General features: G+C 37.3%; 1 protein-coding gene across 1 annotated transcript; it reads left to right on the forward strand.

Annotated features, from left to right (window-relative positions):
* Positions 1 to 1,652: 1,652 nt before the first annotated feature.
* Positions 1,653 to 14,279, forward strand: si:ch211-161c3.6 (high mobility group AT-hook 2b). The gene is made up of 6 exons (XM_020934172.2): positions 1,653 to 1,908; positions 3,858 to 4,050; positions 5,465 to 5,548; positions 6,180 to 6,230; positions 6,311 to 6,349; positions 9,400 to 14,279. Exons 2-6 carry the CDS (start codon positions 3,943 to 3,945, stop codon positions 9,469 to 9,471), a joined length of 354 nt encoding a protein of 117 aa, XP_020789831.1. The 5' UTR covers positions 1,653 to 1,908; positions 3,858 to 3,942; the 3' UTR covers positions 9,472 to 14,279.
* Positions 14,280 to 14,307: the final 28 nt, after the last annotated feature.

Consider the following 14,307-nt stretch of genomic DNA (forward strand, 5'->3'; position numbering starts at 1 on the left):
CTCTGCCTGGAATGTTCCACAGTATGGCATTAAACAGCTTTATTTTACATTTATTAAATTACAGGTGGCTTTACTGCTTAAAGATACCAACAAAAACAAGAATTCTGACTGTGAGCGAGGTCGCCTCTTCACAGACCTAACCTGTAAATTCTGATTTGGTCTCCATGAAAATAGAAAGGTTTAATACCATATTGTGAAACTTTCCAGACAAAGCAGAAACATCTCCATGAAGATAAGCATTTGACGGCCCTCCACTAGAAAAGTTACTCAATGCACCTTTAAAACAACAACAAATGCTATGAAGGCTACTCTTTCCATGTACATTGAGCCACCTGCCCTCCTCCACATTTGTCCCTGCTGCTGAGAGCGCTGGAGTGTGGTTGATAAAGCTTTATGTTTTGGTCCAACGCCAGAACATTCACCTGACATGACTTCTGCAGTGCGGGGGCATTAGAGCTGGAATGTGTGTGTGTTTTTTGAGTCCGACTTTGTTTTGAATATATGAAAAAAGTTTGATTCTAATGTTTGCCTTATGCATTGTGAAAACTGGGATCTTTGCTGCTTTGAATGGGAGAAAATTGTGTTCAGACTGAAAAACTATGTCCAGATGCTTGAAAATAAAGGGCTATAGACTTACACAAATAGGCCTACTGTATGCAATGGTCAAAGCAACCCTTGTGTAAAATGTAAAATAAATTTTAATTAAAAGGTAGAAATATTAGTCTCTTTTAGGCAAGCAGCCTATTCAAATAGTTTAATTTTTTTCCCTAATTTGACACGTCAATTTGACTAATTCCACAGTACAACGTGTAGGACAATAGGCTAAAATAAGCATCAACTTTAAGTAGCCAAAATGCATTGTCTATATTTAGGCTATAATTGTCAGGGGTTGAAAAACGAATATAGGCCTAAATGTGTTTTCATTTTCATAAACTACAGAAATAAACCGTTTAAAATAGATAAATAAAAGTTATTTTTATTATTTTATTTTTTTTTCTTTTTGAGTAAAACTAGTCAGCAGGTAGACAAAATTATCCTATGTTCAGCCAAGTGATTTAACTACTATAGGCCTATAACAGCCTTCTATTCTGAATTCTCTGATCTGACAGGGATGCGTAAAATGTGCACAAATTTCTTTTCACATCAAAAAGTACATTTTCTTCAGTTGAGCTGGTTTCCCCTGCACTCACAGACGCAGGACTGTCCCCACTATTGCAGACATTGAGACTGTTCCCCGAAAGCGCGTTTGATAGGCTACGTCTGTGCCTTATTATGACTCGAGCGTGTAACAGTGTATGTGGAGAGATAACATCAACGCACAGAACCTCTGCTCTGTGCTACTCGCGGATCCGATCTCTCCTCTTTTCCTCCCTCCCTAAGTTCCGTCCCCCCTTGCCCTCTGCCGCTTCGGTGTTTGGGGAACTTCCCAGACACTGCTGCCCCCGGTCCCCAGTTTAGGAACCCCGGCAAAAACCACCACCAGACTTCCACCTCCTCCCGTGTGTGCGCGATGCCTGTCTCCTTCCCCTCTCCTTCTCCCCTCTCTCAAGTGGGTGGTCCGGTGCGTTTTCTATTGGGTGGGGTCCAATGTCTCGAAACCCTCCTACTACCCTCCGTTCTTTCTTAAAACATGCTTTAATAGAGAAAGTATGCAATGCGCTCCCTAGCCCTGCCGCCGCTGCTACAACCCCCCTCCCCATTATATACTGCAACTGGGGGCTTCGTGACTCGGCGTTAGGGGGGATCGCACACATTTCCGATTAGAGAGAGAGGGAGAGAGAGAGGAGGGGAGGGGAGCGAGATTATACCATTTCGTACCAACCAATGAGACGCTCGATACGCTAAAACATTTTCAGAGTTGCACGGAGTGAACAGAGCCCTGCAAAGTTCAGGTGAAACTGCTACAAGGTAAGTCCGCAAACTGGGAATGTGCTCGTTTTGTGCGCGGTGTGGGATATTAGCGCCAGTGCCTTAGTGAGCGAACAAGACTAGCCTTTACAAGAACATGGAGCCTATAGCTTCTATGCATTTGCCGTTTCAGAGAGGAGAGGTTTTTGCACCTGTGTTGTCCATAGCTTTTGTCCCTATGTATGGTAAAGTCTGCTCCGATTCGCGTTCTGTTTACGCGCTATCACCACCGCAAAAACCTACTTATTTGATCGGGATTGCCCAAGGAATGCAAGCTTACGCAGGGTGATGTTGTTCAATGCAGTGACTTTTAAACCACCTCGAGCTGTTGTTTCACCTCTTTAACATGTGCCACCGACTTCCTAACTTTGGCTAACCACAACTATTGCTTTTCGTAAGCTCCAGGAATGTCCCGTGCACCCCTTCGCCAGCGTAAAAGAATGTGTTTTTATGATTGGATTTACCGCCCATATGCCAAAAGTACATTGAGTCCCGTCCCTAAGTGGAAAACACTTTGGACTTATGTGGACTTCGGTGCTTCTGAGAGCTACATTCATCCGTTGGGTTCAGTATACGAGCGTAAAGCCAGAGTGCGTCCCCGTTTACTTTTATAAATTCTTCGAGGACGTACATTTCTTGAATTACCCCCACACTTCCGGTCTGAACGCGGTCGTTTTGATAGGCTGTGTTGGCAATTAGTGTTTGGCACATTCCTGAAGGGTTATGCTCAAACACCATGGCGGGGTATATATGCCTATATAGACTGTTACTGTTTCCAATAACAGAGCTAAACTTTGATTACGCACGAGCGTGTGTAAAAATAATAACATTTCAACTAATTCAAATTGGAAACTACTTTTGGCTTACATACCGGGTTCTTGTTATTTTCTATTCCAAATATTGCATCAAAAACAAATATGTTTCTGCAGTTAATTTATTAGGGTGTTTTATATTTGGTTGGTATTTGCTATTACCCTGTAGCTACATATACTAATTCTAGTCATTTATGGTGACAGTTATTAAACTACTGTTATAAAATAATTTGTTCTTTATTGATTTGTATTGTGTTTGAGGAGCCATTCATGATTGTCCCCGTGACAGTCTCTCAGAGCATCTGCACGATCCACACACGGGGCAGATGGAGGGACACATTGTGGAGATTGGGAGATTGAGTTGTGAATATCTGTGCTACTTTTAGTGCCTGTGCACCACTCTCATGTTTCTCTGCATTTGCCAGAGCCCGATGTGTATGTTTCCGAATCTGATGGTGCCAACACTTGTATACACGCAATTCCCACGCTTCCTATGAGGCTCCAGTCAATTAGTCTATTATATGAAGTGATTATAAGAACCATTTAAAACACGTGGGCTGCACAGTATATTCATGTTATATTATTGCAAAGCTGCAGTCACCAATTACCAAAATGTGTATTTCTATCTAACAAATCCAGTGTCTCTCAAATTCTGGTATATGTATACCACTTTTGGCACACAGACTGCCTCTGCTTGTATGCAGGATCCTCTGAATTTTGAATGTTTCTTTTATTTAGTGACAAATCTATAAATGTTTTTTTTTTGTCTTCCTTTGGGGTTAGAATTAGGACTATGTTATTCATGGTTTAATCTGTAACAGCATTTTGAGAATTTTAGAACCCTATCGGTGTGACCTAGAGTCTGAATTGAATTACAGGGTTGTGGGTGGAAATAGGGGATAGGTGAAAACAGGAATTTTCTGAGCACGGCAGTCCTGGAATGCAGGAGAAAACAGGAATTCTCAAACATGAATGAATCAATAAAGATACAACTTTGAGTAAGATAATGAGTGAACACTGTTGGAGTTAACAAGGTAAAACTGTAGTCCATTTTGCATAACATGTCCCCTTTAATAAGACAAAAAAACACAGGCCATATCCACTTTGGTCCCTGATATATTTTCCTGTCGTCTTCAGCTCTGGTTGGTAGGTTCCCCTCCCTCTCTTCTCTGGGCCGCTCCTCAGGTTTGATGCACAGACATTGTGAAGGACTTGATCAGGCATGAGTAACAGTGGGACCAAAGAGCCCTCTCCGGAGCCCAGCCCTGTCCCAACTGCCCCAGAAGAACCCCAACGCAGGGGCAGGGGGCGGCCTCGCAAGCAGCAGCAGGTAACTGAACTCTGACTCTACTGATTAACTAATATGTGTGAAGAAGACTGGGAAATACAGTTAATTTATTAACTGAAAATTAATGGCTTATGACCAAATACTGCTGTCTTGAACAAAGCTTTGCATGTATATTCCCAGCAATTCCTTGAAAATAAGAAGTATTCAACCAACATTTTAATCACATCTTCCTTCACCCTCACATTCACCCACAGACAACAGAGCTATCAATAAGTTAAGTGAATAAAAGAATGAGGTCCTTTTCGTCAAGAACTGACAAATCATGGAAAAAGTTGAGAAATTTAATTGTTTTGGAAAAAACAAAAACCCAGTTACCCACATCAACACAGAGCAGAAAAGGAAACTTAAAATTTTCCAGGTTTTAAAAAGTGATGATAGTTTGAGGCATGAGCTTTTCTTGTAATTATGGATAACATGGTATTTTTCATAAGATATGTCCCAAAGGAAATGTTTAAGCAGATTGTTTATATTTGTGGCATGGCCCATTATCCTGCTGTATTTATTCAGACACATCAAATAATTTGAAGATTAAAAGTAATTGCTGTAAGATGCACTTTCAATAATGTAAAAATGGAAATTCAGTCTCAGATGAATCTAGAATGTCATTACCAATGACATAAAATAGCTTTTCAGTTTTATTGCAAAATTGTTTTGTTGTAGCTGGCACCCCAAAGTGGGAACATCAATTAGAATCAAAACATAAACTTTTACTTTACATAATTCAGTGTATATTTGTAATTGTGACTAAATCAAAATGACTATTGTCTGGTTGTCTGCAGGGAGAAGCAATTGCTTCTAGTGGAATATTCCACAGTTTGGCATTAAATGTATTTATTCAGATACACACATTGCTCTAAAATTCCTTGAGGAAACTGCATTCCTACTGTGAGAACGGCCATATCACACAGACCTGACATGGCCTGATCTCGTTACCTGTTGTTTCTAAAGATTAATGCCATGCTGTGGAACATTCAAGACAACACTCTCCTTGAAATGTGACATAGTACACTTATGGGTTTTTAGCTTCCTTTTATACACACAATTTTGAAGACTTTTTCTCATTCAAAAGATACACTATTTTGTTTTAAACAAACGCTATAGCAGCAGCCTTTATTTTTTATCATTCTGAAACATATAGTTTTGCCTACCCCCATATCAGTTAAAGCAAGTCTTAACAAGGGCCAACACATTGCACAATAGTTATGATTGGACTACTATCCCACCAGACCAAGTAATAATTGGAAAAACCTGAAAACCTGTCATATGCACTTTAAACAGTACAGGCCTGTAGGATGTTGTGATGTCATGTGAGACCCAGGCATACTTGAGCAGTGTGGCTGAGCTGTTGTGTCTGTACGGGCTGCTGCTGGTGAGTTATAGCTTCCTATCGCTGCAGGAGCCTGTTGGACCACCGACTCCAAAGAGGCCGAGGGGAAGGCCCAAAGGCAGCAAGAACAAAGGGCCCCGAACTGCACAGAAGGTTACACACTACAACTTTACAGACATCAGTAATAGAAACTAAAGGTAGTAGTAGCAGTAGACAGAGAAGTAGTAGTAGTTGTTGTGGTAGGTGTTGTTCTAGTAAGACAGCGAGAATAAAGGATCCCAAACTGCACAAAAGGTTACACTCAATTCTACAACTCTACAAACATCATCAGTAGTAAGTGGTGATGGTATTAGTAGTAGTTGGAGGTGTAGTTGTAGTAGCAGTAATAGCACTAGTAGTAGTAGAAGTAGGAGTAGTAGTTGTAATTGTTGTATGTGACTAAAACAAATGTGAACAATTGCCCTATATTTAGTGCACAAAGTGTTATCATAACTGTAGCTTGAATAGCATATATTTACCATGACAGTTTTATTTGCTACTGTAGACCTGTCCTGTAATCACTACTTGCACTCACATTAGCACTGGAAACTAGCACGCTTGTTACAATCTGGCGTATTTACCACCAAAATATATTGTTCCCTAACCGTAATTTTATACACAGAAACATTCATATATGCTTACTAACAGATTGCAATAAATTGTTTGTATCTCTATTAATATAGGATTACAAGTATTAGTTAATTTGGTTTCAATTAACTTATATTTTTTTCTGTTTTGTTGATAGAAAGTAGAGCCTGCTGGGGAGCGAAGACCTCGAGGACGACCAAGAAAATGGGTATGGCTCAATCAACCCCACCCTCATGTTAAAATAAAGAGTTATTTACATTTTACATTTTGTATTGTATGCTCTTACAGCCACAAAAGGTTGTTCAAGAAGCAGCAGAGGAGCAGCAGGTGAGAGAAAAGAAAACTTAAAGCAGTTGTGTGGCCTAAATTAACCTCTCTATAAATGACTTTACTTGAATGAATGAATTACTTTTACTGTAAGCCCATATATACAGATTACTAATAACTAACCAGATGAAAAGAAGTCAGTTGGTGTCTGAGTTTAACCCTGTAGTTTCTGGTCTTTTTTGTGTCACTTGAAATTACTTTGATGATCTCATTTCACATTCAGATAAACTAAAACAAATCCACATAGAAAATCCCCAGCATTTCTGGTTAAGGTTTGTGTTTAGTCAAAAATGACAGATGACTTATGCAAATTAATACAGTATATTTCTCACAAACCTTCTATAAGCATCTATTACTACTACTACTATTACAATACATTTACATTCTTCATGAAACTGCATTTTTACCTCTCTTTTACCACCCACTGTTGTTGTTGTGTATATTGTTAAATGTGATCTCAGTGTAAAGGAAAATGCTTATCACTGATTCCAATACTAAACTTTTAATAGAAATACATTTTAACAATATCATACAATATAATACATTTAAAACTTAAAATACTGTAAGTTTATTTAATATTACCTCATGGTCTTGCACTAGTTCTAATAAAGATCATGGCCACTCAGGGAAGGTCCAATTTTACTGTATCTTTTACTAACTATGCATTATAAAATTACTATGAATAGAACCACTTATAGTATTGCTACTGTTACTACTACTACCACTACTACTATGACGCAATAAACTGCATTGCATGGTACTGCAGTTTTGTTGCAACCTGCACTTTCTCAATTCCAAAGTGAAATTTTGTACTTTTACCACAAGTCTAATACTCTCTAATACTCTAATAAGGCTAGTAGGACTACAATAGCATGTATCTGATAATGGTAGATTATGGATTTTATTGAGGAAAAAGAAAATCAGTTTCAATGTGTTCAATGTAGTGAGTTAATGTTAATTCAGGGTCCTGTCTGAACAAGCGGTGAATATTTTGCGATGTGCATAATCATTGTTGCCAAATGCAGATCCCTATGCACTCATTTGGAACAGCCTATTCACATGTACTGTATTTCTTATAAAGGTTAACTGACATGTTTTTGCTTGTCTATTACTTAATGTATTCTCATTGTTTACTACTGACAAATAAAGAGGTTTATTGACTTGGATAAGACTTAAGGCAATTTACAAAAACAGTAATGATAACGGTAGAATTCTTCCCATGCATTAGTCGTGACTAATTGGTGAAGACAAAATAACCAGAATCAGTTTAAGAATTGCTATGTTCAGGGGTAAAATGTCATAAGTACCAGTGTTCCTGTTTCTCACAATGACAATACAATAGTCCCATTAGTGACTCCTTGTGGTTGTAGTTAGTATGTTTATGCATTTATTTGTTCATCAAATCAGGCCAAAAATGTTGCAGTTCTTTCTTATTTTTTTTTAAATCCTATAGTTTGCAGTCATGCTAACAGTAAATGATGAAAAGACATTGTAATATAATTTAGATACTAATTAAACTTATTACAAAATCTTATTACAAAATTAAACTTGAAACTTTCTTACAATTTAATACTTTATTTCTCCCATCCACATACAAAAAGGCATATTCAGAAACATATATTTTGTATTCTTGGAAATTCACTTGAGTTACACTTCTCAGATACACCTCCAGACATCCTTTAGTGCTACTAGATGTGAAGAAATTTCATAGATTTTAGTTCTGTTGTTCAACATTGCACAACATTTCTTCAAAAACCCAAGGCATGCCACTTCACTAGATGTCCCTGTTGTTGGCCCGGGTGCGCCCTCTCCCCCCGGTGCTACATGAACTGAAACCGTTAGCGACACGCACATAAAGGGGAAGAATGAGTCAATGTTGAGAGGAAATCTGATACATCTGCTGTGTGGCGCGTGTCTTCTTGGTTTCCTGATTTAACTGTCTCTTCCTAACGCCGTCCCAACGCATTCACACACTCATTCATGTATCCCAATGAGTGTTCTCATAGAGATTTCACACAGCAGATTATGAGGCCTATTGGCTATTGTCGCTCATGTACAAGTCAGTGAAAATTTTTTTATAAAAATTTACTATGGAGACCTTTGTTTAGGACAGAGGTTCCCAAATGGTGGTCGCGAGGGACTGAGCTGATTGTACAACATTGTATTTAACTGTATATTTGATTGAAACCAACTCCAATAACCTAAAAATTATATTAACAAATATTAAACCTGATATTACCACTAGGTAATATCATGATATCGTATTATCAAAGTTCTCACAATAACATCGTGGACCACCACAATATATCGAATTACAAGTCTCTGCTTAAAATAAGAGTTATAGTGCCGCAATACCTAAACAAAAAACAGAGGGAACTACATAGACCATGATCCTTTGCTCCATTTCAGTGTAGACTACATGAAGAAGTAACAGTTTTAAGCACTTTTACGTCTTAGTTCTTTGGATTTGGTCTTGTCAACGCATTTTAAGAGGAAAAAGTAGCATATTAACAGTTTTAGCTCTTTAGCCTCCATAAAATATAGCAATAAATATACCGTGATATGTATATCATGAAAATATCATACAGAGAGATTTGAATATTGTTACATTCGTAATCGTGAGCTCCCCACCATATCATGAGCTTTCCCATGATATCGCAATAAATATCGTACCGTAAGGATCATACCATGACGACATCGTATCTTCAGACTTGGATATTGGTACACCCCTACTTACCACCTAAAATTGTTATTGATTGCATAATTATTTGGGGGTCCATGCCATAAAAGACTTGGAACCCTGGTTTAGAATGTAGAGCAAAGTATGTTTCCATAGAGGTATTCAACCCATTGCACAAGGTCCAAAATGTATTCTTCTACATCTACTTACATTTTAAAGTTCACTCATCAAAAAACATTTTAAAGTTTTGAACATTTAAAATTTTTTAAACAGTATTTTATGAGATCAGGGCTGAATTCTGGATCTCAATAGAACTATCTTGTTTTAATGAAAGTCAAATAGCCTAAATGTTGTCCCGGTATCATTTCAGGAGGAGGAATCTGAAGAGGGTCCATCGCAGTTCGAGTCTGCGTCATCTCAGGATCCAGAGGAAGGGCAGTAGACAGTTCTACCTCAAGGTTTGGCCTCAAGCAAAGGGGGGACATTGGACCCCCTTGTGTGGCGAGGATTCAGGAACACACACACAAAGACGAATATCATGGTTTCTTTACACTTAAAAACTCAAACTGAAACATTTTGGATGTCAGTCGCCCTGTATGTATGCTAAAGGGGGACAGGGAGAAGGGTGGGAGCTGGGGCTAACAATTGGAGGAGGGTGCAGGGGAAAAAGGAACCAAACATTTATTTTGTTTTATTTTGAAGTGTCACAAACCCTTGATTAAAATGGGAGCAAGACACGGACATCTGTATCAATGCTACAATTTAAACATGGTGCGCTGAAGTCTTTCTATTGTCAGCCTATGTGAGAGGTTTGGTTTCTTGTGTCATGGATTAACGGCGATTGCTATGAAATCTTAAGACAATATTTTTAATAGTTTAATAGTAGAGTCCCTATAAATAATATAGCCTTATATATGGAATACATTCTGCAAAGAATAGTTTTGTATCCTTGAATAGTAGATTAAAAAGTGATATTTTTGCCTACAAAGTATAATAATAGTAGTAATAATATATACTGTATCTTCATATTTTTATACTTGAATGCAGATTTTGTCTGATCATTATTGACATGTACTCCCTTAAAGCAGACCTATTATGCAAAATCAGCTCTTTAGAGCTTTTAACCATGTTGTTGTTGTTTCCCCTCACCATTTACTTACCCAAATTTGTATTTGTTGTTTGAGTTTTGTTTTGTTGAGTTATGTTTAATCACTTATTTTCAAGATATTGCTGATCAATCCCCCCTCTCATGTCCACTGGCATATGCCCGCTGCTCTGTACCCTCTTCGTTCTCCAATTTTATTTTCTTAATTGGTAATATGCATAGGATTCAGCAGCGTTGCCTAGTCATTTTGGTACAAATGAAAGAAAATGAGCTGCTCACTAGTGTTATCTGCAGCTATCCATAGAAGATGTCAACTCTTTGTTGTGATGATTTTTACAGTGACATAAGCTCCCATTCAGCATCGCAGTTTTCTAGCTTGGAAGTCAGCGAGCTTGTTTGTTTTATTAAGTTGTTTTAGATCAATATTGTTTATTATTTAACAATATGAAACATATTATTAAAAATGGGTGTCATAGATTAAGCTATATAGCAGACACAAGCACAATAGGTCTTCTTTAATTGACCATAATCTGCTATACCAGCTAGTAGATGTTTGTTCCTGGATCATGGGGTCTCTTAAGTTAAAACTAAAATATTACAAGATTAAGTGTAAGATTACTATATTTAACATGTACTTGATAAAGTGATCTATAGTTTCAGACCATTTCAAGCTGCCATTAAAAAAAAAAAGTGGTTATGGAAGTTAAAGGTGCTCTATGTAACTTTCCTCGTGGAAGCTTCATCACCTGCTTGTCCCCTTAGAGATTTTAATACTTTGTTTGATGTTCCATGGCATGGTGTTAAACATATCCATCTCCATGGAAACAAGCAGGTGGCACATGTAACAAGTTACAGATCAGATTTATTTTTTAATTTTTTATTTTTTGCAAGAATACATCTGCATTTGAATAAATGCAGCAATTAATGCCATTCTGTGGAACATTCCAGGCAAAGCAATGACATCTCCATAGAGACAAGCGAGTGGTGGAAGTTCTAAGTTATGTGGTGTACCTTTAAACTTACAATACAAAGGGATATTGGCACAGTAAATATATATTTTAAGTCTTGTTTTTTTTGTATATTTTATCTTATTTTGAAATCAAACCTCTCACATTTGCTTTGTCAACATTTGGAGTTGACCTGTCATTTTACCACACTCAGGATTGTGCTCTTACCGTGCTTTCTTCCACCCCAATTTGAAACCATTTTTGAAATATTGAAAACCTCAGGTACAGAATATTCAGGAACATGTTGCCAGTCTACTCAGTCGTGATGATTGTTCTGATGTTGTGTTTGACCAGATTTGCCTCGACACAATGACCTCACATGAACCTCAGTCTCATCAGTCATTCTACCTCACTGTACCTCACACAGACTCCCATACAGCATCTGTCCTGAACACATGTACTCAGAGAAAAGGCTGCAGATCAATACTATACATCCACTGGACATATTATTAGGTACACTGCTCTGATGATTGTGAATGGAAATATTTCAGTCGTGATAGCAACTCAGTGGGGCATTTACATGTTTTGAAGCCAGGTCTTATAATGAAGTATTAGACTTGTTTGTTTAGTTGTTTCCTCATGCTGGGTCATCTAAGACATACGCTTTTACAATACTTTCTTAAGATGTATAGTCTGGAGCCCGATCCTGTCTTGTGTTGATTTCTAATGGCCATGATTGAAAGGTGGAGTTAAAAAAAAGAAAGATATAAAACTAATACAGAGAACTGAAAAACACTCTTACTAAACTCTGTAAATCTGAGGTAAAATAAGTTATATAGTACTTATTTCTGAATGATACAAGGATATTTGAGAGATGTGTTCTGCTTCTGTGATTGGTACAGACCCTGTTGCATTCAAACATAAAGGAGAAGGGAGGCTAGGAGATTGTTGCCTGTTTCACTTAATGCAATGGAGGCCTTTACCAATGTTGTCTGTGCCAATGGGGCCAACCTGCTGGAAAAGTAGAAGGGTGCAGTGTGGTCTTTGGGGGCCCATCTCCAGATCTTGAACTACGATCAAGAGCAGGCCTACCTCATTAGGGCCCACTGCACATTAGGCACATTTATTGCTAAAGGGAAAGCCAAAGTGCCCACAGTGTCCACAACGTTCCTCAAACTTTTTTCTGACTTATGACGCATGTTTGTCTTGACTGCGCACCTAAATGCCCTGAGTTGCTGTCACATGTTTTTTTTTTTTTTTTTTTCAAATATTTGCATGATCAATATAATGTTCTCAACAGACATACCTAATAATATGGCCAGTAGTGTACACACAACCAAGACATTACACTCCTTGGGGGAATTGCAGCCAATGGTTTACAATGCCTTAATGAAATACAATATGTTTTATTTAGGGTGTAGTAGTTCTCTATGTTTATTTTGGGTCTGTTACTTTTATTTTTCTCATTACTGCTTCATGTATTCTTTGATTACTACACTGTAAAGGTTACGCAGTTCATGTGATTGAAAAGCCAGCCGATATCAACACAGTGCTGAAATACATGACAGTAAATCACAAATGTTATTAGATTCCAGCTTACCTGCTTATCATATCATAGTGTATTATCTGTGCATTGGTAACACTTTATAGTAACTACACTTTAAAAAGCTCATAAACCATGAAAAAGAGACTGAGGAATGATTCAGGCTTATTAAATACTTAATTAATACCTTAAGTCCTAACCTTAAGCCCTTAAGAAGTTACTAAACCTGAATCATTTGTAATAAACTACTTGCTCATTATGAATTTATTTGCTCATGTTTTATTAAGGCTAATTAAGGTGCAGTTATTATAAAGTGGTCCTGCCCATTTTATTATTCCTTTTCTATTATGTTAGAAAAACAGTTCAGTCCTAGGATATCTAATCGTTATCATAAATCACCCTTCGAAATAGATCTTATCAATAACCTGCTTAGGTAGTTGTTTCTATTAAGTTGGTTTGTCTACAGCTCTTGTCAACATTGAATTGATAAGGGTGGCAATTCAAGAATAGCTAGAAAAACAAATGAATAATAGAAATAGCTACCTGCAGTGACTTGAATAATACTACAAACAATCTATGTATACTTTTAACAAGCTGAACTTTTAATGAGCTGAACTGGTAAGCTGAATTTTTGCTCAAAATTTCTTTTTAATTCTCCCATGTATGTTTCACCAGATGCCCTACCAGACACACCCTCCGTTTATCCAGGCTTGGCGTTGGCACAAAGCATACTCAATCTGGCACAGTTATGTTTCCGAAAATATATTTCAGCATTCTTGTTGTGGCAAATTGATCTAGTCTTGCTTTTTAAAAACTAAATAATTGTGCATTTCACTCAATTTACTTATAAACTCACCAATAATTGTTTTTTACCTCTTGACAATTTGCAAAATGTAATGAATTGAAAATGTTTTTATAACCAGGGAATTTTACCTCTTATCACTATTGTACTGGGCTCACAATAATGTTTTTAGTTATATCCGACTCATGTATTTCAGCATTGTCCCATTTTATCATTTGGTTGCTGGATGGACGAGCACTCACGCAGGGTTGTTTTCTTGTTCAAACTGCATTGACGTATTTTTACATTGCCCTCTGGACTACCTCTGCAAAAAAGCAAACACGCCTGGATCACTACACAAAAATGATCCAGTTTTGACATGAAATAATGCAAAAAACATGTACAACAAACCTCACAATACTGTAATATTTTAATACACGTAGTCCAGTCATCTCATCTCGCTGCAGTGAAGTCGCTTGAAGGCAAATCTTAATTTAAAACTACAGCTATCAGTCAGTGTTTATTATTTTACATAATGTGTGGTGCATATTTACTCTTGTTTTTGGGGACAATTTTAATGTTCTGTGATTTTTAAAACTGATAGTGATGTAGTGACATAAAGCATACTTGATCCAGTTTCAACTCTTGAATGAAAACAAAGTTGAAAAAGAAAAACTTGTAACTTGAGAAATCATCTTTTATGCCTTACTCTTAACCGCGCGTATTTTAGTACTATATATGTTATTGATATGTCCTCATCCACTTACAACTCACCAACCTGTGATATATATTTTGTTATACTTCGTAATAACCATGTGATTTGTGTTATTCTGCTTCTTTTATTGCTCATCAATAAAATATCACACTTATTGAAGTGGCCTCTGAGATTTTGTATTGTTCAT

The sequence above is a fragment of the Boleophthalmus pectinirostris genome, unplaced genomic scaffold (genome assembly GCF_026225935.1).
Source record: "Boleophthalmus pectinirostris isolate CB_2022bp ecotype Guang Dong unplaced genomic scaffold, ASM2622593v1 HiC_scaffold_3, whole genome shotgun sequence".
NCBI classification, from domain to species: Eukaryota; Metazoa; Chordata; class Actinopteri; order Gobiiformes; family Gobiidae; genus Boleophthalmus; species Boleophthalmus pectinirostris.

Bases quoted from the DNA above. Each gene is read 5' to 3' on its own strand.
- si:ch211-161c3.6 (XM_020934172.2), top strand. From the start codon at position 3,943: ATGAGTAACAGTGGGACCAAAGAGCCCTCTCCGGAGCCCAGCCCTGTC. The intron at 4,051-5,464 runs GTAACTGAACTC...CTATCGCTGCAG, and splicing joins GGCCTCGCAAGCAGCAGCAG to GAGCCTGTTGGACCACCGAC. The intron at 5,549-6,179 runs GTTACACACTAC...TTTTGTTGATAG, and splicing joins GGCCCCGAACTGCACAGAAG to AAAGTAGAGCCTGCTGGGGA.